The sequence below is a fragment of the Callospermophilus lateralis genome, chromosome 6, assembly GCF_048772815.1.
Source record: "Callospermophilus lateralis isolate mCalLat2 chromosome 6, mCalLat2.hap1, whole genome shotgun sequence".
NCBI classification, from domain to species: domain Eukaryota; kingdom Metazoa; phylum Chordata; class Mammalia; order Rodentia; family Sciuridae; genus Callospermophilus; species Callospermophilus lateralis.
In genome coordinates, this window is record NC_135310.1 from 5672062 (window position 1) to 5698141 (window position 26080).

The following is a 26080-nucleotide window of genomic DNA, read 5'->3' on the forward strand; positions in this document are numbered from 1 at the left end:
AAAACTAATTAATTTATTTATTCTAATTAATTTATTCTAATGCATTTTAATTCATTGTACAGTTGAACAATGCTGCACAACTTTCATTTCTCTGGTTGTGCCTGATGTAGCGTCACACTGTATGTGCAGCCATACATGCACCTAGGGTAATGGTGTCCATCTCATTTCACCATCTTTCCTGTCCCCATACCTCCTCCCCTCCCCTCCCCTCCTTTGCCCAGTCAAAGTTCCTCCATTTTCCCCATGCCCCCTCCTTATGGGTCAGCATCCACTAATCACAGAGAACATTCAGCCTTTGTTTTTTGGGGATTGGCTTAATTCGCTTAGCATGATAAGTCAACCTTTTCTCACAAAAGGAAGTTTCTACATGACATTTAAATTCTAAATGGAAATTTGTCCACAGATATTGCAAATTGTTTCCATTTTACTTCATCATCCCTAATGATCTCATCAAGAGTATATAATTAGGGTTGGGGTTGTGGCTCAGAGATAGAGTGCATGCCTAGCATGCATGAGGCACCACATAAAGTAAAATAGAGACATTATGTACACCTATATCTAAAAAATAAATATATTTTTTAAAAGGGTATGTAGTTAGTTTGCTAGACGGCAAAGCACTGGCTCTCCCTGGAGCAGCCGAGCACAGTTCATGATGCCCCTTCCCCTGCGCAGCCCGGCCTTGTTAATGGGCTGCATTGAGGAGGAGGAGTGCCCTGGTGTGCAGCTATACCGACAGCCAGGAGCTCTGCTTTCAAGCTATGGCACAAGGGCTACCACGGGACACGTTGGAATAGGAGAGGGAGGCTTTTCTGAATCTCCTCTGTCAGATAATAATGGCTTCAGTGCCTTCCATGTCACTGTGAGCTGCTAGGCAGATGGGGTTGGTGCAGTGTTCCTTGGTGTGTGCCCTCCTGGCAGGAGTAGGATGTGGACCCAGTGATAAGCCAGAGAGGGAAAGTCCAAAACTGACCCCACGATGCCAGCCATATCCACGGCTGCACATCAGGCTCCTCTCTAAAGCCTAGTCCAGGGAGTGCCGACAGAAACAGGCACTTTGGGAATGTCACTGAGGGAGCCCGGCGTGTTCCGGTCGTCAAGGGAGCTGTCACGCTCAACATCCCACACACTTTGGAGGTCCGTGGATATAAGCAGCATTATGTGATCTTAGAACAAATGACGAGTTCAGGGGACACTGCAGCAAAGACCTCCCATGTGAAAGGATTTCAAGAAGTTGTGTGTCTTCCTTTAAATGAAGGCATTAAAACTGGAGAAAAGAATTTTGTTCCATAAATAACCACTTAGTGTCCCCAAATATTATTTCTTTTTCTCATTAATTAGTTAAAGATGGAATAATGGTTGAACACTTCATAATCTTAAATTCACAATATTTTACTTAATTAAAATAGGTAATTTAGAAAAATAATTGGCAATTGCTAAAACCTCTAATGCTGACGAGAACTGAGCTGGAAGCATTCTTTCATCACAAATTGGTACTTAAAATATGAAGTTCTGTGCACAGCTGGGAAGTGCCGTTGTAATTTGGCATTTATGTTCAGTAGCTATCATTAAACCAAACAAACTGAAATTAAAGAGAAAAGAAAAACAGTGGGTTTGGGAGACATACTCAGGGTAAGTTCTTGGGGCTCAAAAGTATAAATATGACTTTCTAGACATTTATTAGGGAGCAGATTGTACTTAACATATCTTCGGGTTTCAAATACATTGATTTCATTTCATTCTTCATTCTAGACATGGAGCTTTGATACTAATTAAGTTCAGTTAAAAATTAAGGGCATGTGAATAATTTCCTTAGGCTAAAGGACAAGTTTTAGTGGGTAAACTCAATCTGTATTTGTGATTTTTTAAAAGCACAGTCACTCATGTGACTGAGTTCATGAATACTGACTTCAACAAAGGTGAAAGAATTGCATCTGGAATAAGCAAACTGTGCTTTTTCCACATTTTCTTATTGAGGACAAATACAGAAATGCCTCTCTGAGATTCCATACAGCACAGCACAGATTCACACTGATTTGCAGGGACACCAGAGAAAAACACACCCTTTGGAGAGCTTATTTGTTTAGTGGGAGGCTGTCTTTTTCAGGCCTGGAACAAAAGTCTGTTGATGAGCCTGAGAACATATGCAGACACCATTATGTGCTGTTGCTGGGGAGGGAGGAGGAGGGCAGGCCATGCTACACTATGGAATTTGCTATCACTTTTCTCCTTGGTAACACATTAAAAAACATAAGTTTTTAAACAACAGTCTAAAGAGCAAGGAATTTAAAAAGAAAAAAAAAAAAAAAAAGAACCCAGTACAACAAATGTTTCATTCTAGTGGAGCACAATGGTGATATTTCGGCTCTACCAAACAAGTCTTTAGAATAAAGGTTCTTTATATTCTTTTGCAAATAAAAGTCCAAAATATTTATCAAATCGTAGCCATGTTAAAGCAAATTGAGCATTTTTCAGTTTTCACGTCTTTTTTTGAAACGTAGAAACTTCAAAAATTCACAATTATTTACTTAAAATTCTTCATAGGAAGTAAAGCAATTTAATATATTTAAATCTTAAGATATTTGCTTTTAAAATCATTGTTTTAAGAGAAGAGCCAAAACTTTTTAAAGCCACAGGGCAGAATACACATTCCAAACCAATAACGATATAATAAAAACCCAGCACAAAAAGAATTCCCTTTGCCCATGATTTTCACTAAATTTATGATTTAAAAATTTTAATTCAGCCAACATTTATTTACCACCTTCTGCATACCATTCACTAGGCAAGGGAATTTTAAGACCATGTATCCAAGATCCCAATAGTTGAAAAGTTCACTCTCATGCAGAAGTGACAAGATATTGTGAGGTGGGCTAGGCTGAAATTACAACGAGGAGAGGAGGAAACGGTTCTTCTGGGTTTTCCTTTTGTGTGAGAGGAGGGTATCTGGAGGAGCTGGACTGATTGCCGAGGAGTCTAGCTGGTGGGGACAGGAGGGATGGACAGGAGGGAAAAACAGGAGGGCCTTCTTGGCAGAGGAGACACAGACATGGAGGTAAAGGATCTCAGGTTCAAGGGGCCAGGGGTAGCCAGGGGAGCAAAGGCCTGAGCAAGAGGGCACAGGGCCCAGAGGGACAGGTCTGCAGAGGGACAGGTCTGCAGAGGGAGACTGGAACCAGATGGAGACGTGACTCAAATGTCCTGCTAAGGACCTAGCAATGGTGGTCACCTGAGCTTTCACCCAGCACTGACCAGACCCCAGAGTGGCATCCCCCGCACAACTCATGTTGACCTGTCAATGCTCACAGCAATCTCTGAGGCAGCTGCATCATCATCTTCTTACAGGCAGAAACGCTGAGGCGCAGACAGAAGGACGTGCCCCTGTTAGAGAGAGGTGCTGACCCTCCACTCCACTGAGGGTGGGCGGGCCTGGAGGGCCAGGGCCTCAAGACATCAATGGTTTGTGGGTTGAAGCCAGAGAGGTGAAGGCCGGCCAACTTCAGGGATTCCCATGAGGAACTGCTACAGGCAGGGAACAGGGCAGGACGGGCTAAGTGACCTGGGGAGTCGCTCGGAGCAAAGGTACAATGGGGAATTTAAACTTGGGCCATCAAGGAAGAACGGGGAGTCCTGGGAGGCAGGAGTCCCAGATGGTGGGTTTGCTAGAGAAGTGGAAGTGAGACTGTTTTCTGGAGGGCCAGAGAAATGAGAAGGCGCAGGCGGGAAGCCCCTGGAGGAGGGAGGAGGCCAGTAGGTCTGCGGGGCTGGGCACCAGGTCTGGCAGGAGCTGAGGGGTGGGAAAGACCAGAGGGCAGAGGCCGAGGGAGGACAGCCAGCTCTGGGCTCATCAGGAGAAAGAGCCTGGGGAGGGTCTGCCTGTGCGAGGACTAGGGAAAGGAAAGGACTCGAGCCCAGGCAGCCAGGAGGCCGCTGTTGCTTAGGAGAGGAGTACGGGATGATGTTTAGTTCAAGGGAGGTGAAACAGTGGGTGAGAGCAGCCTGGGACGTGGCTCAGTCACTCGCCTGGCATACCCACGGCCCTGAGTTTTATCTGCAGCATTAAAATAAAAGACATCAAACGGGGAAACTGAGAAATTGGGGTTTCACAGAAAGCAGGACTGTACAGGGCCGACTGGCTAAGGAGGTGGCCTGAGAAGGGGCTCCCGACCCCTTCCTGAATCAGATCCTGCTGCCTCTGATGCAGGAGGAAGGATGGAAATGCTGGCCAATCGGGTGTGAGGAGGGAGACCAGGGGAACCGGGCCTTTGGGAGGGGGAAGGAAGCCACCAGGGCCTGGCAGAGGCTGGGAACATCTCCTTCCCAGCAGTCGATCAGCAGAGCTTGGCAGTTTTCAACACGACATCAGGGACATTTTTTCCTGCCATAAATTTTTCACAAAACATTCACTTGCTTCTCCAAAAATACAGAGTGTGGATCACCAGTTGGTTGTGCAGCAGCCAGCTGTGGTTTGGTGCCAAATAGAAGTTACCAGTGGCACTGGAATCTCTAATTACAAGGCATACATGGATAAAGTCAATGGTAGAAACTACCTAGAGTTCTGGGTGCGGCATGTTCTCCTTTCTTCATCTTAAACACAGGGAATGTGCAAAACTGAAGCCAGATAGGAAACCAGAGCTGGAAGGCTGATTCCTGCTACACAAAGAAAAGCTGCCTCACGGGACTTTATTTTCCATCTTCTGAGAGTCACCCTATAGTTAAATATCAGGTACGCAGCCACTTGAATCTTAAGAGGAGCTGTGAATTTTGAGTGCTGTTATCCTGTACTTCCACAAAGCAGTGTGCTTTCGAGAGAGGGGCAGGGGCTTAGACACAGCTCTTCAGTCAGAGAAGAAACGTGTTCTATGTGAGACGCTAACCAACCGTGGCCTCATTCGATCTTTACACACTATTACCAAGCTCCAGGAGATAGTTTGCATTGGATCTGCCCCTTCATATATAAAAATTAAATGAATTATGTAATGAAATAAAAATTTTAAAGTGTTCATAAAGCTGATAATGTATACCAGACACCGTTGTGAGTCCAGCAGAAGGGTAAAGATGTTTGACCTGACAACTGCCCTCAGAGGCTGCCTCTAATGGTCACAGCATTCCAAACACTTAGGCTGCCAGTCTGCACCTTTAAAAAAAAAAATCTGGGGGATAACCCCCCCTCACTGTGAAGGTTCTCACGTGTCTGCTCACGGGCTCTAGAAGTAGACACCCTCCATTCTCAAGAGTGAGTTTTCTGCTTGATTCGGGTTTTCAGGGGTACCAACCAAGCAAGGAGTCTCAGCCAGATCTTCACCTTGTGGAAGATGCTGTAGGCATGGAGATAGAAAGGTGCAGAAAGTTCTGGAAGGCAAGTAGCAAGGGTTCAGAAGGTGAGGTTGTCAAGGAAGGTCCTGGAGGGGAGGCAGGCTGCAGCTGGGCCTTGGAGGGCGTCTGGAGATTCAATGGCAGAGAGTGGGGTGCGGCACATGGGTGACGGCTTCCCTTAGGTGGGCAGTGTGAGGCACTTCCAGTGGTGATTGGACCATTGCGCCCGAGCAGAGATTTTGTGTGAGAGAAAAATTTATAGAAGCAAAATTTGAATCATATTATGAAAGGCTTTCACTGAAATGCTAAAGAGTTTTTACTTCTTTCTGAAGGACAGTTGATAACTATTGATGATTATCAGGAAAAAAATGTAGTAAAAGCTGAGATGTGGGAAACTTAGATATCCTAGTGTGGGAGGTAGATGTGGACGTGAGACTGGTTGGTGGAAGTTCAGAGAAAATGACATCATAGGAGCAGGAAGAGCTGCCCCGGGTCACTGCACCTTGGTGGGGAGAGTTCCATTCTTGAAGACTGAAGACATGGGACAGAAGCCTGACCTCTCCAGGTCCCTCTTCACTCTTCTGTGGACTGGGGGTTGGGGAGACCCTGCCCGCTTATGAGATTGCAGTGAGGACTCATAAATGAGGCAAGAGTGAGGAAGACAAATGTGCCATGGTCACCCTATCAAATGCCCTGCTTCCATTTCTGTATATTCAAGAGGCAAGTACACAGACGTGTTCACGTTCAACAACCTTCCCATTGTAATCCTCACGTATCTTCCTTTCATGGGGGTCTTCACAGTTGTGATTCTGCACATGAGGGTGTGCTATCACAGCGTGCTGAGTTCTGTGGTCACAGATAATCTGACTAGGATGCTAAACCTACCGGTGGTGATGGGAGACAAGACACCCTCAAGTGAGTGTTGTGGGAGTTGAGATGGGTAATCTCACCGAAAAGGATGCTCACAGAGAAGTCATTACATTCCTAGGGCTGACAGGTTGGAAGAGGGATGAACGATTCAAAAGCATGGCAAAAACAGAGTTAATCAGTTCCCATATGCCATGGCCTGACCATGTGTAAGGTGGCATAATATTGTCTGCATGTGCAGAGGAATATTGTGAGAATGAATGGGATATTATCCCCAAAACAATTAGAGATGTTTGGACAGAAGCCACTGTGAGAAAAACTCAAGTATATCATTTCTGAAAAGACATTTAAAAAACATGTTAGTTTGTCAGGCAAAATACAAGAACAGATTGGACTTAAAAGATGTTCTCAGATCCCTTGTAGAATGAGGTGGAACACTCTATGTAAACAGAAACCACTCAGAATTACTGCCACGAAAAGCTATCAGAAAGAGGTAAGTGGGAGATAGTCATTTGATTTACCTGTGGTCAAGAAGAGAAGGCCATCTAATAAGTTGGAACAAAACATAACATACAATGTCTGGATTTTCCAGAAAAGAGTAGAGTTCCCTTTCCTTCAGACAATATGGTACACATATGGCAAGTCTCTTGTCTTGATAAACATCTACAGTGAATAACTTTGAGACAGATGGGCATTTCACGACTCTGTCTTATTAATTTCCATGCCATTAGAATGAATGATTCACAATTCAGATGACCAACTTGACTGCTGTGTTTGGAAATCAACAGAAGGCCTCAGGATAAGCGACCAAGGATAAGAATGAACGTGTCCCAGTTGCTATGGTCAAGAAATGGCAGCAAAGGCCAGGTCTCGGGACTCTGAAAATGGAGCCATGGCTATTGGTGACAGGTCCTGGTCATGGGGAGTGCCACACATACAGGTTAGTAAAAGAAAGGAGGAGAAGGGGAGCTTGGGAACGGTGACCTGGTACAAAGGCCCTTGACTTCACAGGCGAGCAGAGTCAGAAGAACTAAATAGAAGGGGAAAGACAGCAGTATAAGGGACAGCAGTCTAGTGTCACTGATATTTACACAACACTGAATTCAACAACTCCAGGGTTTCACCACCAGCAACTCAAGCCACGTTACCACGGAACATTCCCACGTGAAGACGCAGCATGTTGCCCTCTCTCTTCTTTAACTGTAGGGCTCCTCCTCCTCTCCTGTCCCCAGTAGGTGTCAGTGTCTCCCCTGCTAGGCACCCAAGACCAGGCCAGGGACTGGCTGCCTAGGCGAGATCAACAACCAAACTCCCATTCCATTTATCCCAGTCAATTTCTCTCTCCATTCCACACAAACACACCCTGACTCTACTTGGAATCCTACATTTGGAGGATGGATTAACAGGCAAGTCAAGGTAGGATCTCAACCTCAGCACCATTTCCATGAACTCCAAACTCTTCCCTGTGGGGCCATCCTGTGCTCGGCAGGATGATCAGCAGCCCCCCACCCTACTTCTACAGTAACCAACAAAAAATGTCTCCATATGTTGTTGGATGTATTTTGTCAGGGAAGATCATCCCAGTTCAAAAACTAGTGCTCCAGATAGGACAGGAAAAGCTAACAATGATTGCCAATAGTGAGTGCCAGTGCTAGACTAGGGCGAGTATAGAACATCGACTATATAAGTTGATGGAAGATGAACACCCAGCATGGAGACTACACACGGCTGAGATTCGCTCTACAAAAGCAACCGCAAAGGATGCTGTAGTTCTTGGCATCTTGAGAAATACCAATTTTAACTTCCCATATGATTATACATTGTCTCATTCAATCCTCATTACACTGTGAAAATATGTAATTTCTAGTTCATGGATGGGAAGACCAAGGCTTGGAGTGGCCAGAAGATGTGTGTAGGATCTGAGGCTTAGATACACAGAGTTGAGACCGGGTCTTTAGACTTCAGATTCACGGTCCTTTCCAGAGTTGTTCTCAGGGTGGGTTGGGTAGGACCAGTGGCCCCCAAGCCAGAAGTCATTGGGATGTGGCATCAAGAGTAGCAATGTGAAATGTGAGCATCTGTTCCTTCAACTTCAACAGGTGCAGAAGGAACATGGGAAAGAGGTTGGGAGGGGAATCCCAGTGTCTGCACCTGCTCCTGTCTTATCTGAGAGACGCTTTGCAGACCCAGATCTGTTCTTGCTGTTATTGTCCTGAACTCACAAAACCAACAGGGTGCTCAGAGAAGAAGACTGATATTTACTTACAATGTCATCCTCTAAAATTGTTTTCTTTTTTTTTTTTTTTTAGTTCTTTAATAAAAATGTTGGCAAAATTATACATTGATGTTATGTGTTATTACAATAATATATAATATAATACATACATATGTACATGTTTGGGTTTTTGGTGCAGTTTTTTTCCTGCATCGGGGATTCAACCTGGGCCTCGAGCCTGCTAGGTGAGTGCTCTACTGCTGACCTTGGTCCTCAGCCCCATCACGTGTAGTTTTTAAACTGATGGGTCATCAGACTTTAAAAGCACTTCTCTAAAAAGATTCAATCACCAACAATACTAGATCAGGAACACTCGTCAGGTCAAACTCCACAAGTCCCACACTTGCTGGTGGCCTTTCCTCCCCACCTCTCAGAGATCCTCTCAGGATCTCTTTACCCGGGTCCCCCACCCATGGAAGGACCCAGCCCCGCCACTGGCAATGGATTCTTCTCTCTCACTTCCCACCTGCTGACGTTACTCAGCCTGTTCATTTCTCTCCTTCTGTGTCTCAAATTGGATCCCCTCCTGTTGCCTGCACCGGCCCACCCTGGACAGGACCCTTCCCTGCTGTAGAGGTGGCTTCCTAACCTTCCTGTGCCTCCAACTCCTTTCCCACCTCAGCCTGAACTGTCTACTTGACCAGCGGAGAAGCCCCATCACTCCCACTGCTGAAGACCCCTCCATCTGCCCGAAGCTCCAGGAAGACCCCTGGATCTTCTGCCTCTGTGAGCCCAAGGCTGCCTCTCCAGACTCCCCTGGCCCCTCCACTCTGCAGCCTCTGGAAGTCCAGCCAGGGCTGAAGAGCTCTCCTCAGCCTCGGTGTGTTAGCCCACACTGCCCTCTGTCTTTGGGCTCATTTCGGTCTGGCTCAGGATGCAGCACAGGTTTTCTTCCTTAGGTGCCCTGCCTGCTTCCCCACACCTAGAGGCACCTGCAGGCCAACTGGACCGCTGCAGAGTAGCCCCGTGGGTTCTCTCCATCCCTCCTGAGCTCCCCCTAGTGCAGACTTCCTACACAGTCATCTTGCACTTGTCAAACCTAAGCGACCCAAGGACACCTTTCTATTAACTTTGCCTCTAGACTGACTTTAGATTTCACCAGTTAGTTTCCCACTAATGTCCGCTTGCTGCTCTGGGATCTCACCAGGACACTGCATTTGTCACTATACTTCCACAGTTTCCTCTGTTCTAGATGGATTGTTTATTTTTTGTGATCTCGACAGCGCTGGGGTTATGTGTTTATGGTCAGGATACTACAAGGAGCAGTAACCCTTCTCAAAACCTGCATCAGGGCTGTGAGTATGATCATCTATCCCAAGGACAGCCCTATTTGGTCATGATGTACTGTATATTTTTTTTTACATGACAATATGTCATCTAGGAGTTTTGCTTTTATGGGCACACATAAGCCTGCTCTGTGATTTTCTGTCTCATATTATTCTTCCAGGTTAGCCATTAATAGTTATCTTATTTTCTTTGATTCTCTCTTTTTCATTTTTTAAAGCAGTTTATATGAGGGAAGGGCATCATCTTTAAAGAATTAGGAGATTGACATAAAATGACCTGGGCATATCATTATTTCTTTTTAAGGGGCAACTTTTTGACTACTTATTCATTTTTTGTTTATAGTTTATTCAGGGTTTTTTTCCTTAAATAATTCTGATAACATAGTTTTCTAGTAAATTATTTCTTTCAACTAAATTTCAAATCCACTAGCATTAATCTGTTTATGACATAGTACCTGTCATCCTCCTTTCTCTCTGTCAACCTGAATATTTTCCTGCTGTCTTTATGTTCTCCAGCTGTGTCACAATGAGACTGGAGAGGGCTGCATATTTACTCTTCCTCAGCTGGGGACACTCTTCCCTGTCTTGGGAAATCTTACCCATCTTTCCTTTATGGTCTAGTTTAAAGTTCATCCTCTGTACAGACTCATTTTTTAAAAAAAAATATTTATAATTTGTGCCTCTTGTGTTCTTGTTTCAACATTTCCATCCTTTCTTAAAGAATAATTTCTTTTTTATCTTTATCAGTTTGTCTATTCTTTGCACATCCAGAATATGCTTATCTGAGCCCCTCGCACTGTTAAGTAGGTCTAGCTTAATCCAACAGGAATACACGCTCCACATTCTAACAGGCGCTATTGGCCGTCTATTTAAGCAGTTACTTTCTTCATGGGTTATGGCATTTTTACTTGAAGGCTTATTTTATGTGGGAAGATTTTCTCCCCAGTCTCTCCTAATCTTTCCTAGTCTGTGCCCTCTCTTGCTGTCCAGCTGTTTGGTGGCTGCTTTTACTCAACACCAGAGCCCTCAGTCCAGCACCTGGAGTTGCTTAAGCGGTTGGCAATGAGTCTTGTTTCTATGTATTTGTTTCTAGTTGGAGCCTCCACTCTAGCCCTGAAGGCTGAGCATCAGGCCCGGTCCTGACACCCAACCTCCAGGGAGGCTCTTACCCCTCATCCCTCAGAAGTCAGCTGTCTGCCACCCCGGGGCTCTCCCAATGGGGCCTCAGGAGGCCTGTGGCTGCAAGCCCTCTCACTGCCTAGTGTTTCTGTCTAGTCTTTTACCTGGGTCTGATTTCCCTTGATTCTCTCTCCTTATGCCTGGTCCCCAGGAAGGTGTGAGGGTCCACAGCTCTCATGGTAAAAGTTGACAGAGTGCCCCAAATCCAGCACGGTCATCCTCAAAGGGAGCCACTAACTGGGGTGGGGCTGGTTGAGGCAAGCTTCAAGAAGGATAAGAACTGAACTGGTCTGGGCAGGAGGGCCAGTGTGGACTGGAGAGGAGACAGGGCCCAGTGTTGCAGACAGGAGCAACAAACAAGAAAGGCACAAAGGGGAGAAGACCCTAGTTAGAAAAGAAGGTCCGTAAAGAAAGTAATGGAAGTCAAGTTTGAGGAAACCGCTGGAGGCTGATGATGAACATAACTGATTTCCAGACTGAGGGATCTGGACTGAAGGCAATGGAAAGATCCTGAATTTTTTTGCATATGGAAACAGAACAAATAACTATCATTTATTAATTTTTTTTTGCCAATATTGTGCTAGGGTCTTAATGTAAATTACCCCATTTAAGCTTCAAACAATCCTATGAAATAGATACTATATTATACCCATTTAATAGATGAAACGATTGAATTTAGAGAGATTAAATAATTCTCCTGAAATCATGTAGGCTTATGAATGATCAGAAAGACATCAGGTGCTAATTCCCAGAACCTGAACATGTTACCTCTTTAGGAAAAGGGCCATTGCAGGGGGAGATCTGGCATACACAGAGAGGAGGGGCCATGGGAACACTGAGACAGACCGGAGCCATGTGACCACAGTCAAAGGAAGGGGGGCAGGGCCAGGGGCTGGAAAAGGCAAGGGGGACTCTCTGAGAGCACCAGAAAGGAGCCTGACCTTCCCACAGCCTGATCTCAGTCAGGCAAGACTGACTCTGGGCTTCTGGCTTCCAAAACCCTGCAAGACTCAGTCTGTTGTTTTAAGCCACCAAGTCAGGGATCAAGTTCCAGGGGTCACAGGAAACCAACATGGGAGACAGCGTGACTCTGAGGCAACCTGACTCCAGGCTTGTGTTTCAACCAATACTCCAGAAAAACCCACTGACTGCGGACGACTATTCCAGAAATGAGGGACGGGAGTGAACCAAGCTAGGCACAGCTAGAGCTGTGGGACAGTTCTGGAGACTGTGACAATCACAAAGCACGACTCGTGGAATCTGAGTGCACATGAATCATGATTAGTAATTCAGCTAATTTTTTATTTAGTGGTGCAGTTAACAGGTGAGGACAGGGAAGAAATGCTCCAGCCTTAACTGCCTTCCTAGAAGACACATTGTTGGAGTGATGACTGAAATTGCCCATTCAGCAGCAGAGCAGCTAGAAGTGTGTCTGTGGCTGTGAGCAGAGCGTTTCCACTCACTCCTGGGGACCAGGCGTGACCCTTGTTCTGGTCCGAAAGTCATGCAAACTTCCAGACCCAATGAGGTGTTTAACAAGATAATTAAATTGATTCCTAATTCAGGTAAGTACCAGGTACAGCTGGCAAGGTGTGCTCACACAACCCGCTATCAACTCTGTGATGACACGTGATTGGTTTTAGGTCAGCAGGACCTGGGCCGCTGGCACTGATGCCATCCATGACTTCCCTCCAAGCTCTCCGTCTGGTGTCCCTCCTCAGTCCCTGTGGTGCTGGGACTCTATCAACAGCCTTTGAGGTAAGCGCCTCTGGGTTCCAAGGCTGGGAAAGCTGTTTAATGGAGCCAGTTTCCTTTCCTTTAAAATCCCTCCCAGTACTGTAATATGAGTTAACATGAAAATCTTTGCAAAGAACCTGCTTGGGTCCTGATTTGGGCCCGGGACTCTGTCATCTGCTGGCTGGGGGACTTTGAGTAGTCCTCCACCTGCATAATTTGTTCCTGACTATTAGGGTTGTGAGCATTGAGGAGTCTCCTGGGCACAGCCCTAGCACTTTGTGAGTACTTTGTTGGCTGTATTGTTACTATTTATTTCATGGTTGGGGGAGGCAAAACACCTCCTTGGAGCACACCTTAGATCTCACCTCTGCAGGAGGACCTGAAGCTGTCTTGGGAGTGAGGAGGCAGAGGATGGAGCAAAAGGGTCTGAGAATTTAGTTCTCTCTAGCTTAGGAGCATCAGGTCTATATTTGTTGAATATGGAATTTGGGGGCTTCCCCCAGTGAATGGATAGGATTTTTCTGAGAATTTTGGTGGGTTAATTCAGTGCTACTTTGAAATAAGACTGAATCTACATTGTGCTTACAATTCTGGAGGAATAAAATGATGCAGAGGATTGGCAAGCAAGAAAGAAAATAAAGAAAAACAGGGAATTATAAAATAAAGAAAAACAGGGAATTATAAAAGTTTGGGGTGTATCAAAAAGGGAAAGTACATCATGGCCAGTGCACCCATTCCGGGTTGTAGATGATGATGAATTGTCCACATGGCATTGCAAAGAACAGGGAGGCTGAGACGTGAGGCATGAACAGAGCTCATGCACAGTCTGATTGAAACATGGGCTCCATGGATGGGGCTCCTCCGGACCAAGTGCCTGTTTCGGAAATATTGCTAGTTTCAAAGCTCTCATGAAATCTCTTTACTTATTTTTATATGTTGGAAAAGTTCAAGTAAGATATGCATTTGGAAACATGGCTGTTAACTGAAGTACTGTTTAAACTATTCATTTTTCCAAACAGCGATGCATCCAAAGTCTTTACATGTGAGGAATTTAATAGTTACAACCCAGAGTCTGTGTTGTTAGCACATTTACTATGCATTTTAAATGAAAACAAAATAGGCATATTTCCCATCTATTCAAGATATTTTAATTCACTGCATATGATTCTCTTTCAAAAGTATTTAGTTGAATAAATTATTCAAAACCAAGAGTATAGACTGGCATGAAGTGTATTTTGAATCATTTTATTCAGTAATCCCTACGTTGGCAAAAAATCAAGGTTCAGTACAACAACTTCAGTTATAACTGAATTAATTTAAGAGATTATGCTATAGAGGAAATCTAAGGATTATAGTAAACAGCAAAGTATTTTTGAAAAATGAACTCTGAAACTAACAAAAGTTGTGATATCTTTATGGAAAAAAATCTAAAAGCATGAATGAAGTACAAAAATTTAAATTAACAGAGATGTGCAATTTGTTTATGAATGGCAAAATTCTTTCTCTTAAGCATGTCAATTTCCCCCAAATTCAAGGCAACTCCAAAAAATAACCCCAGTAGGTTTTTCATGGATCCTCAAATCCAAATTCAAAAAGAAGCACAAAGGGACTGGGATAGGCCAGATTTGAAGAGGGTGGAGGAATGATACACAGCAGTGGCTGGAACACAAAGAGCGGGCAATGAGGACACAGGAAGGGAGACCTCACAGCAGAAAGGTCAGCCGATCAGCCTGGAATGGGGACGGCGGAGCATTCCTTACAGATACTGGGACAACCATAGTACCACATCAGGGACAGGAGGGCTGTCCCAACCAGGGGCCAGACCTGAAGCCACAAAGGGAGGATGGGTGAATTGGATTTTGTTAGAATTATGATCTGTTTTTGCAAAAGACCCCCCCCCCCAATAAGGCTGAAATTAAACTGAAGTCAGGAAATACCTGTAACCAAGGAGCACTGTTAATAATGAATAAGATATAACAAATTGATAAGAAATGGATAAGTAACCCAATGAGAAAATGAGACAATGTTGAAATAGGCAATTCTTAGAAGAGAAACATGAACAACTAATATAAGAAAAGATACCCAACTTCACTAGTCATTAGGGAAAGGTAAATGGAAAGATACTAACTTTTACCCATTTGTTTAGAAAAAAATTTTTCAGTCTTTGACATTTACAAGTACCAGCCAGCAAGTGGAGGGGCAAGTGACTCACCGACTACCCATGGGCATGCGAATTGGAGAGCCAGGTGGTAGAATGTAGGAAAGTATCACATGGGAGGCACACAGCGCTCAGCCTAGCATTTCTATTTCTAGGCACACACCTTAAAAATCTCTAACTCATGCAAACCAAGAAATATAGAGGAAGCTTACCTGAGTCATCATTTATAATAAAGAAAAACTAAAAGCATTTTAAATGACAATCAATGAAATGGGTAATTGGGGAACATCTATGCAATATGCAGTATTGAGTAATTAAGATGAATTGACTAGATTACACGTGGCAATGCAGGTCTCAAAAGAATAGTGACACATGCAGTTGTACCTTACTGTAATCTGTAAAATATGCAACCTTGAGAAGTGCACTATTTATGTTTATAAATATTTTTAAAAAGGCATGAAGGTTAGGGCTGGGGCTGTAGCTTAGCTGCAGAGTGCTTGCCTACCATGTGTGAAGCGCTGGGTTCGATCCTTAGCACAGCATAAAAAACTAAACAAATAAAGGCATCTACAACTATAAATTTTTTTAAAAGGCATGAAGGTTAATGGTAAGCAATGATTTCAGAAAATTCCTGATCTCTGAGGAGGGGACCAGAGTAATATGATTTGAGGGAGTTCTACAGGTTCTATAGGGGTGTCCTAAAATTTTTCCCTTAAGAATTTTGTGAAGTTCAGGTTGTGGTGGTGCATACCTATAATCCCAATGGCTTGGGAGACTGTGGCAGGAGCATCATGAGTTCAAAGCCAGCCTCAGCAACATCGAGGCACTAAACAACTCAGTGAGACCCTGTCTCTAAATAAAATTCAAAAAAGGGCTGAGGCACCCCTGGGTTCAATCCCTGATACAAAAAAAAAAAAAAAAAAATCTTGTGAAGCAAATACAGAAAACAGTTAAGATTTGGTAACATTTGGGTGGAAGGCTCACAGCTATTCATGTATCAGTCTGTATTTGTGTGGGTGTTTGACATATTGAAAAATACATATTGATCTATTGTAATTGCTTGGTTTCATAACAGGAAAAAAGAATGTCATACTGCAATTCCAGGAACTGAAGCTTTTCTCCCTTATTTTAGAGTTTCTGAAATTAGGATGTATCTTATAATCAAGATGTATGTTAATAGAATATTTTCCCCCTTAAAACTATTACTGAACTGATGGTGCATCCTTGAACTCTTGATGTTTTATACATTAGTGTGGTCTTTATTGTCCTTAATCTAACCTTATATGCTCTCCAGTATTGGGGAGGGATTTATCAATTGTGTCATTTGACTGCTTTAAGCTATCAACTTCCCTTTCCCCAAAGCAGTGGAGGAGAATCTCCAAAGCAGGGCTGGTTTCTCAGGTGTACAACCTGTGGAGCTGCTTGGGGCCCACACTCGGAGGCTCCCCAGGCCAGGTTTAATGCTCTGCTGCCATCATCTTCTATACACTGGAAGATGCTGTTTACCCTGTCTATAAAACAAGGCTGGCTACACACTTTGTGGTAGTGTGAAGTTGTGTCATCTTGCAACTTCATCATTTGATCTTTGAATTCGTGTTCTGAAATTGAAATGTTGGTCAATGGAGCATGTGCATGTGCACAGGAGGCAGGTGGGAAAGTACCCTTTGCTTCTCTTTGCTGGCAATTCTCAGGGAGTGCTCACAAAGCCCTGTGGGAACGGGATTCTGGTGGACATGGAAGTGCAGGGGTCAAGGTCAATGTGTTGTATATCCCGCTGAGGTAGCAGGAGCACTTACAAACTTGAGAGGTTGTAAGCTCTGTGTGAAACAGAACTTGCTTTGAGTGCAGAGAGAAGGCAATGGTATTCCAAGAAATACAAGGGAGCAATGAACCCTGTCCTGTCCTCTCTTACTCCTGTGCCTTCCCAGAATTCACCAGCAACTCAGATGACATCACAGGGCAGAAGGAAAGAGGGAAGCCCAGGGTTTCTCTTCCTTCAGTCCTTCCTTACTCCTCAGTAGTCTGAAGATGAAATTGGTAGAATGTGCACATACTAGGAAGTGAAATGAAAGCAGCTGAATTCAGTTTATTTAGCATTCTTATAAGAATACAGTGCATATGTATACCACAGGCACAAAACACCAATTTGTAATTTTGGTGATTTCACATGAGTTAGAAAGTCCTATGTTTGCATTTAAATTGGAATAGTACAATATAAGGATGAAGAGTAAAATTAATGCTAATAGTTTAAAATTTTAATTTTTCTCTACTCAAATTGAAATTAAGTAGCAAGTTAACACTATGGTTGAGACACACTTACATTTTAATTAGCAGCCCCTTTTTTCTGCTTTTGGAATAAGATGTCCCAAATTTCCATTTCACACTACTACAAATTGTGTGGCCAGCCTTGCTCTACAGGCAGGATACACAGCATCTGCAGTGCGTGGGCTCAGTGGACAGGCTTCAGAAGGAACACGTCACCCAGCAGTGGAAAAGAGCAGGAAAGTGAAACTGGGTAAAACGGGCTTGCTCTGGGGTGTTTTAATAACATCTCCTATGCATGATCTATTGTGTTCTAAGAAGAACATGTCAATTAATTCTTACCTTCCATGAAGAACACAAGGTGAATGTGTGCTTGTGGCAGGGACTCAGTAGCTACTGGTTAAGGTTTGCTTCCTTTGGTTCTTGGGTGTTTGATGGGCCACATCCCCAGGACTCCTGAGCAGAGGGCTATGGTCACGTGACTGAGTTCTGGCCAATGGACACAGTGCAAGTCACAAGTGTCCCTTTCAGATCTGGCCCACTAAAACCTCCTGTACAACCTCCACCACAGGACTAAAGTTCTGAGCCATTCTCCCTAATTCTGGGACCTATCTACTTCACTAATCCTAGGGAATGACATTTTAAAATTACACTTTCCTAGCGCATACCCAGATGATGTTATTTGAAGCCCACTTGGAAAAGTTTTTGTCTTCTTTTCCAAGAACCTAAATTGATATAAACAATTAAGAGCAATTTAGGTGTTTTTTCCCTGGACTTAATAAATGCCATTATGACCACAGAAGTGGTGCTGTGGTTGAATGCTCTTCCAGCCAGGGAGGTGCGAGAGTGGGCTGGGTGGAAGTTTGCTCTCTCTCTGTACATGCTGGTCCCTGGCTGGTCCCTGTCCTGGTCTCCATTTCCACTCTCTAAGCAGGACAGCTCTAAGCTGTCAGCTTGGCTGGGTTAAGGCAAGACTGTGTTTGCTCAGGGCACAGGCAAACTGCTTAAAAATTCTGAGAGGAAAGTAACACGGCAAGAATAACATTCTGGTCGTTTTATGTTAAATAGAAGTTGGGTATCAAAAGGGAAATGTGTTCTCATTCACTTTATAAGGAATGATTCCTGGTCCCAGAGACTCCTTTTTCCCCTGCAAGAGATCATTTTACTGCTCTAGGACCGGAAAGCCTGTCCTATTGCTGGAATAAGCAATTGATTAAATTTATTGATGAATGTATTCCAAAGAAACGTTATTAAAATAGCCATTTTTAATGAAATATACATTTATTAGATTTCTAGTAAGTAGAATAAGTAAAACCAGCCATACTTGTAAAAATAAATTAAGCATTTTTTCACCTTGAGTAAAATAAATCTTATTTTCAAATTCAGAGATTTAACTTCATTAGTATATTAAAAATTAATACACAGTAGACTAAAATTGTAATGTAATAAATTATTTATATTCAGCTAGACAAATTAAGTCATGTCCTTCCAAAATAACACTATGTGCAGGAGACAAAAATGGCTGGACAGTAATCTGGGTTTGAGTCTTGTTTTTTGTATCTATGTTTTGGATCTTTAAAGATAGAACAGGTTTTATCTTAATGCAATGCATTAAATGAATGTTAGAACAAAATATTGAACAAGTGCTTAAGGAACACACTCTGGGCAAGGTTCGTGCTAGGGTTTGTGCAAGGGAACAAGTGGGCTTTCGGAAAACAAGAATCCTACGTTGCACTTTTATAGACTTCTGCACACACAGTGCTGGGCTCAAGTGTCTTATCCCATCGGATGCCCATGCCATGTCGTGAGGAGGAAGGGACACAGCTCTGCATAGCTGAGGACCTTGACATCCGGCAGCCAGTGCACGCATTTCCTGGGCTGCCCTGGAGCCACCACAGACTGGGGCTGTGGGGGAGGGGAGGCTGGGACAACAGAAATCATTCCTCACAGTCCAGAATCAGGGGTCAGCTGTGCCAAGCTGGCTGAAGCCTCTAAGGGAAGAACCTCTGTTTTATGTCTCTCTCTGGAGAGTCACCAGCAGCCTGTGCTGTCCCTGGTCTTGTGGACATCTGGCTTCCTTCTCAGCCTCCTCCTCACGTAGCCTCTTCTCATCCGTGTGTTGGTCTGCTCATCACCTTCCCTCCGGACCTGTTTGTCTCACCCTATAGGGGACACCTGTCCTAGTGGATCACGGTGCACTCTATTCCAGTATGACCTCATCTTAACTAATTATATATGTATAACCCTATTTCCAAATAAGGTCACATTCTGAGGTTCTGGGAAGGACACAGACTTTGGGCAGACAGGTGCAACTCAGAGCACCCACTGCAAAGCCTCTGCTCAGGGAAGTTTCTCCAACTGCTCAGTCCAGATCAGACTGAATTCCAGGCACAGGCCCCGTGTGAGCAAAGACGTGGCAGTAAAGTCTAGTTGTGTGTGTGTGTGTGTGTGTGTGTGTGTGTGTGTGGTCATTAAAGGTTTTGAATGGAAAAGTAGTGGAGATGGTGAGGTTTGTAAGATGTTTTGAAGACTGGTTAGGAGTAACTTAAGGTGACTGAGGCTAAATAAAGATGATAGGCATCGAACTAGAAAACCAGAAGAAAAGTGAGGAAAATAAAAAAAGATAGAATACTGACACAGGAAAGGAAGAATGGGCACAAAATAACTACTGATTCTGTCTCAAAGAAGGAGGGAAGAGAAGGTGGGACAGCCAGATGCTGGGGCCAGAAGACAGGGGCGGGAGGGCTGCTCTGCTGACCTGGGACACTGGGCACTTACATGCTGCAAATAAAAGCTACGAACACACCCAGCCTTCATCCCAATGCAACGTCTGTGATTCGGACAGCAAACCAAACAACACAGTGGTCACCAACGGCGTGCGCTCACCACTCCTCCTCCCATCTAGGACACCGCCTGTTTGTCTTCTGCATTTCCCCTCTTGCTCCTTTGGTCCCGTGGTGTCCCCACAACACGCCGGTGTGCACTTTCTGAAGACAATGCCTGTTTCATCTTTCTCTTTGTACCTTTCTTTTCTGGAAAGATCCATATCTCCTAGTCTTTTTTTTTTTTTTTTTTTTTTTGAAGCAGCATTTGTAATTTGTCAAGCACTGCTTAAGCATCCTGTAGGTATAAGCCACCCACTGAATCCTCATAAGCAAACCTACTGCCACCCACTTCCTAGGTGAGGAAACCGAGGCACAGTAGGGTGGATAACCTTGGCAGAGGCCGCACAGTCAGAAAGAGATAGAGTCTGTGCTCCTACTCACCCCCACCTGTCTCCTGGGCAGTGGGAGGGTGGGCTTGCTGACCAGGACAGCATCAGCTCTTCTCCAAGGCCTCCATGGCCCCTGGGCATGGAACACTTGTAATTTTCCATCATATGAGCACACAACAGTCACCTGGTGAAATTCAGGCACGATTTAGAGTGGACAAGTGAAGACCTGATGACGCGACACTGCTGTGCTATGGCCTGGAGGGCAGGGGCCAGGCACTCCCTCACCTCTAAGCTGCTCATCCTGTAGCCCCAGGGCATTTGCATGCCACCACTGGGGCTGAAGTCCCAACAAAACTAGACTCACGAAGATGACAGTTTCCTAGGATGGGACTAAATATGGCTCCAAAATTAATGGTTAATATAATCTCAAGGTAGTGATTCTCCGAGTTGAGTGCTCGTGAAAAGCACTTGGAGAAGTTGCTAAAGTGCAGATTCCAGCACCTTCCTCTGCGTCCCCCCCAGAGGCACCCCCCCCAGAGAGTCAGGCACCGGGGGGTTCAGGGCACTGTGTCTGTCACCAGTGTAGGGATTCGATGAGGTCTGCACAGGGACGCACTTCAGAAACACGGGGAGAGCCGCAGCCACCCTCCCGTCCAAGGAGATGCTTTCCTCCACATTTTAAATAATTCTTAGAATATTTAAAATCTCTTCTATTTAACAGATACTATATACCATCCCAGTTTCTACCAAACAAGAGACGGCCTGAAAGATATCTATCAAGTTTTATCGTAGGGTTTTTATGTAAATTCCTTAGAACGTACTCGAGGGATTACTTGATGGTATGAACAAAAATGGCTTTCCATGAGGTAAAGGTACCCAAAGCCTGTTCAGTGTGAAATTTCCCATTAGTCATGATTTGGGGTGAGTCAATCTCTGTGTTCAGGCACACGGTTCTGGCATGATGGTGTCCCAGGTCTTGTCCTAGGCACTCCAGTGCGTCTATGGTGCATGACTTCAGTGGGTCAGGTCAGTGCTGGGAAGCCCCAGGGTGAAAATCACTGTGCTGAAGGTTTTGTGTTCCATTTCAGCAGTGAGTTAAGTGGGGTACCTTGCATGGACATGGTGTGATTTTTTAAAACAATCTCAGCCCACAGGAAGAGACAGGACAATGGCCTCCCAAGTCTATTTTGTACGTGACGGATATCCCATAGAGCCACGGATTCCGTCAGAACAACCCAGTAAAATAGCCAGGCAGTGGCTGCCGATGGTCGGTCTCTGCATCTCTTTTCCTAATCTACTTAGTGCCTTCAAATAATTAATTTTTTTCTTGCTCAGTTACTCCTGACTAGAGCTAAACTGTAATTCTTTAGGAGGAAGTTTAAACTACCCTCCATTTAAAACAGAGGGCAATTTCTCAGCACTGTTTCTTGCTCCAAAGGAAGCTACGATTAATATCCTGAGGATTAAGCTTTTGCTCTACATTTTCAATCTCACCCCTTTTTTAAGTGGCTTTCCTAAGTAGAGAGGATCATCATCTTTAGATAATCTCACCAATTTGGACATTTTAAAACAATAGCACTTCAAATTCAGACACATCCTGGAAATGGAAAATTTCAAAGCTCTTTGAAAAATAATAAACCACAGTCAAGGAACAAAGAGAAAAAATTACATAGTACATGTCCTAGATTTCATGTTATAAGATGGGTTACGAAAGCAAGTCAGACATATTAAGATGTATACACTTCATTTCTGACAAAACAAAGTTCATAATATTTCAATAGACTCTTAGTTTAAAAATCTTCAACAGATTTAATCAGAGTCTGCTGTGTGCTTTGAGGTGCAAATGTGCTTTCTAGTTGCATGCACCTGGTGTTCAAGTGACACGGTTATGACCAGAATACCAAGCCTGTCATGACAAGTCATGTCTGTTGGCTCTGGTGACAAGGACTTCTCACGCATCTAGGTGTATGCATGTGGAGTATGTTTATGCTTTTCAATGTACGATCAAGCTTTGCTACTTAAATGTCATGACTGACTAATTCAACAAAAACTTTCACAAATTCATCCAAATGAGGATTTGTAGTTAAAGAGTAATCTCAAGACTCTTATAACAACACATCCCCAGTATGTGCAGGTGGTCTTAGGGACAAGCAATAGACAAATCAGACAAGCCTCTTCTTCAAAGCTTCAGTAGAATGAGTTATAACTAGTATTTTCTCTGTAGAAATATTAACTGACAAAGATGCCAATTAAAGACAGGTTATTTTTTATAAGTGGCAGAAAAAAAGCTCAAATAGTAGTGGGCTGAGGCAACCTGTTCTTTAAACTTTGCAATGTGACAAAGTATCACAACTGCAAAATATTTCTCTGAAATGCGATGTCTTGGGGAAAAGTTTCTATTTTTCTCTTTGCACCCCCAGGAGAGAGAGGCCAATCAGAGCTCGGACAATCGCATTGCCTTGGCTAAATGTTGGGAACGGCGGTCACCATTTCACTCTCCCTGGCAGAATTCGTTTTCAGAGTCTGGGGGAAAAATGGAGCACCTTGTGGCTGGAGTCCCAGCACGTCTCAGCAGCAGCAGCGCTGTAATGTCATAGATGCTGAGGAGGGGGTTCAGCCACGTGGAGGTCAGGAGTGGGTGGGCTGGGGAGTGGCCCGACAGCACCCAGCCTGACTGTACGAATGCTGGCCAGCTCCAGGCCCAGAGCATCCAGGAGCAGTGTGAGGCCTCCGGCCGGCTGACTTGGGCCGCCTGTCCTCCCTTCCTCTGAGTCTGTGCTTGGGCTGGTTTTATGCTAACAAAGTCTACAGCCTCACTGACAGGAGTGCTTCTGGGAGGTGGTTCTTTTTGCTCGCAGGGCCCATCCGGTCCTTTGGTCGAGGCTTTGATGTTGTATTCTAATTTCACTGAGTACAGGTGGACGGAAGGTGAGCCTGAAACCCAGGATGCCAGGATGACGGGAGAATCCTGGTGACCTTTCTAAACGGCACCTGCCTGGCTCCCTTTGTAAGTGGCTCGTAAATACTGAAGACGCTCTCAGTCTCAATGCCGTACACCTCGGGAATCAGCTCTGTATAATGAACTGAAGTGGAAGCCGTCGCCGGGAGGGCTGGGGGCACTGGGGGTCCCTTTCTGGACCTGCCCTGTGTCGAGGCCACCGCTCTGGGGCCCACGAGACTACCCCCTGCGCCCGCTGCTTGAGGGAGCTGATGCCATTGTGTGTTGGTAAATGAAGGCATCTCTTGGCATGGATTTATGTATTTATTTAATTTGCTTTAATTATAATGTGAGGTGTACATATTTATGGGGTACCAGGTGATTTTTCTAAACATGTAAACATGGTGTGATGTTATTTGAAAAAAATCTCTCACCTGTCAGTCCCTGTCCTCCCAGAATCGCCTTTTATCCAGCCTCTTTCCCATGCTTTTAATAGGACTTAAACAAATGGTTTTGAGTGTATATACCTGTGTCATCTGTCATTTGTCAGAGAAAAATAGAACCACACTCTCACTTTACCTGGCCATGTGATGTGTGCGTGTGTGTGCGTGTGCGCATGCACGCTCACTTATTCTATGCTATGATAAGCTGATTCTTTTTTTTTCTCCAAGGCAGAATATATGAGTCATTTTATAAAAATGCTGGTCAGGATTCCACTCTCCTGTGGATGAAACTTTGAATGTTAGAAACCTTTATCAATATCTCTGTTATTTCTTTAGGATAGTTTCTTAAAGTAGACTTTAGTGTTGGATATAATGTACACTGAACAGAAAATGTTAAATTTTCTTTCAAAAAGATTGTGCTTATTTGTCTTCTAATCAACAGGTATAAGAACACGTTTCCTCAGAATTTCATCAAAATTGGAGGCCATGTCTCAGTTACTTGAACTATTGATGCAGATGGTCATTTCTCCTCTGTTCTTGACTATTTGTTACTTTTTCTTTGAATTGTTCTTTCTGTTAATATTTGTCTTTGCCATATTGCTCTTTAGCAGCTCTCTGTAAGCCTGGGGCATTAACCCTTTACTGTTATGTGTTGCAATAATTTTCTCCAATTTGCCATTAACCTTATATTGGATTTTTCCTTGAATGTGAGTTTTTTATTGTATATGATCAGATTTGGAAATTTTTTTCTTGATATCACCTAGGTTTTGCATCGTAGTTAGAAATGCCTTCCTCACCCTGACATTACCTCTAAAAATTACTTCATATTTTCTTCAAGTACTTTCATAGTTTTAACATTTCTTATTTAGATCTTTGAACTGCTTTAAAAGTATATGGAGAGTACTGGGAATTATTTTCTTCCAAATGGAGAGAGCCAATCAACTCAATCTCATTTATCAAATAATCCAGTTATTTCTTATTGAATTAAAATATCACCTTCACTGAATTTTTAAATTACCACATATCCTTATATTTGATTTTGGACGTTCCATTGACTTATTTCTCAATTCCTGAGCTGCTTTTTATTTAGGGTACAACAAATACTTCCCCCTTCTTTATCTCTTCCTCTTCTATAATTCTAAATATTTCCATAATATTTTTCCATGAAAATGTACATTTGGGAGGATATGAAAACTAGACACTTTTAAGAAGTTTGCTTGATATCTATATTAGAGGCTTATTTTTCAGTGCCAGAAAAACCGTTGTTCAAAGTTCATTCCATTAGGAATTAAAAAGCCCACACGAGGCAGCACGTCCTAGAATCGTGCTGCCTTTGGGGGCCTCCAGCATTTGACAAGCCCGTGTTTCTCCAGCACCAAGGCTCAGCTCCTGGCTCCTTCTTCAGGGTCCTGCTCCTGCTGCTTCTGGGGCAGAGTCCCATTCTTGGTAATGCTGGGCACTTCTTCAGAGAAACACAGCCTCCTCCCCAAGGCCCTGTGCCTCTTTTGCAGGGAGCGCGCTCCCTCTCACTCCCTCCCCCTTTCTGTGTGCACGCATGTGTGCGTGCATAATTACATATAGAATAACATACAATATATATAATTTTGCTTTTTATTAATTCTAACAAGCAATCCTTAAGTAAGATAAAATAATTTGATCTATTAAATTAAGCACTAAGTTGTCAAAGACTTAATAGACAGTATCTGTTGTCATTTCCATAAAATGTTAGACATCAGTTCTGCAATTAGAAAAATTTTGCTCTATTTTAATATAATTTCCTTGGGAAAATCAAATTCAGTGTATATATATTTTTTTCAGTTTTGGTATCTTTTCTAGAAAGCAGGGTTTCCCTTATGGCATTAAATCTAGTGTACAGAACTAACACACACTCACGTGCCCAAGGCCACATGGGTGGATCTAGAATCCAGGAACTTTAACTTAAGTCCCACTGATAAGGTCTTACATAACTGACTGTTCTTTGTTAATTCATCTCTTATGATATACATTTTTCCTGATTTAAAAAAAAATGGCCTAATCAAACTGTCCAAGTTGGCCCATCCTTCCCCCCTTTGACTTCTTCTGTTCTTTCAAGGGAAGGGAAATAATCAACACAGTGAAATGGCAGCCTAGGCAATTGGAGCAAATACTAAAAATAGGAGAAAATGTTCATATCTGATACGGGATTAACTTCCAAAACACTTGATTCATGTGTGTGTATAAATTCCTTTAACTTATAACAAAACCCAGATAGTCCAATTGAAACACAAACTTTGATAGAAATTTCTCCAAAGCAGACATACAAGTGGTCAACAATGTATGACAAGATGCTCAACATCACTGATCATCTTGGCAATGCAAAGCTAACCACAACGATATATCACTTCCACCTTACACCTCCTATAACAAAA

The 26080-nt window shown here is 43.6% G+C and overlaps 1 protein-coding gene across 2 annotated transcripts in view; it reads right to left on the bottom strand.

Annotated features, from left to right (window-relative positions):
* Pacrg (parkin coregulated) overlaps window positions 1–26080 on the bottom strand; it is a 484043-nt gene that overhangs the window by 139116 nt on the left and 318847 nt on the right. The window contains exon 5 of one of the 2 annotated variants that reach the window (XM_076859380.1): window positions 12380–12404. The exons of the other annotated variant lie outside the window; for it this stretch is intronic. Within the exon in view, the coding sequence (XP_076715495.1) occupies window positions 12380–12404 (25 nt within the window). The remainder of the gene's footprint in view (window positions 1–12379; window positions 12405–26080) is intronic. 2 annotated transcript variants of the gene reach the window in all.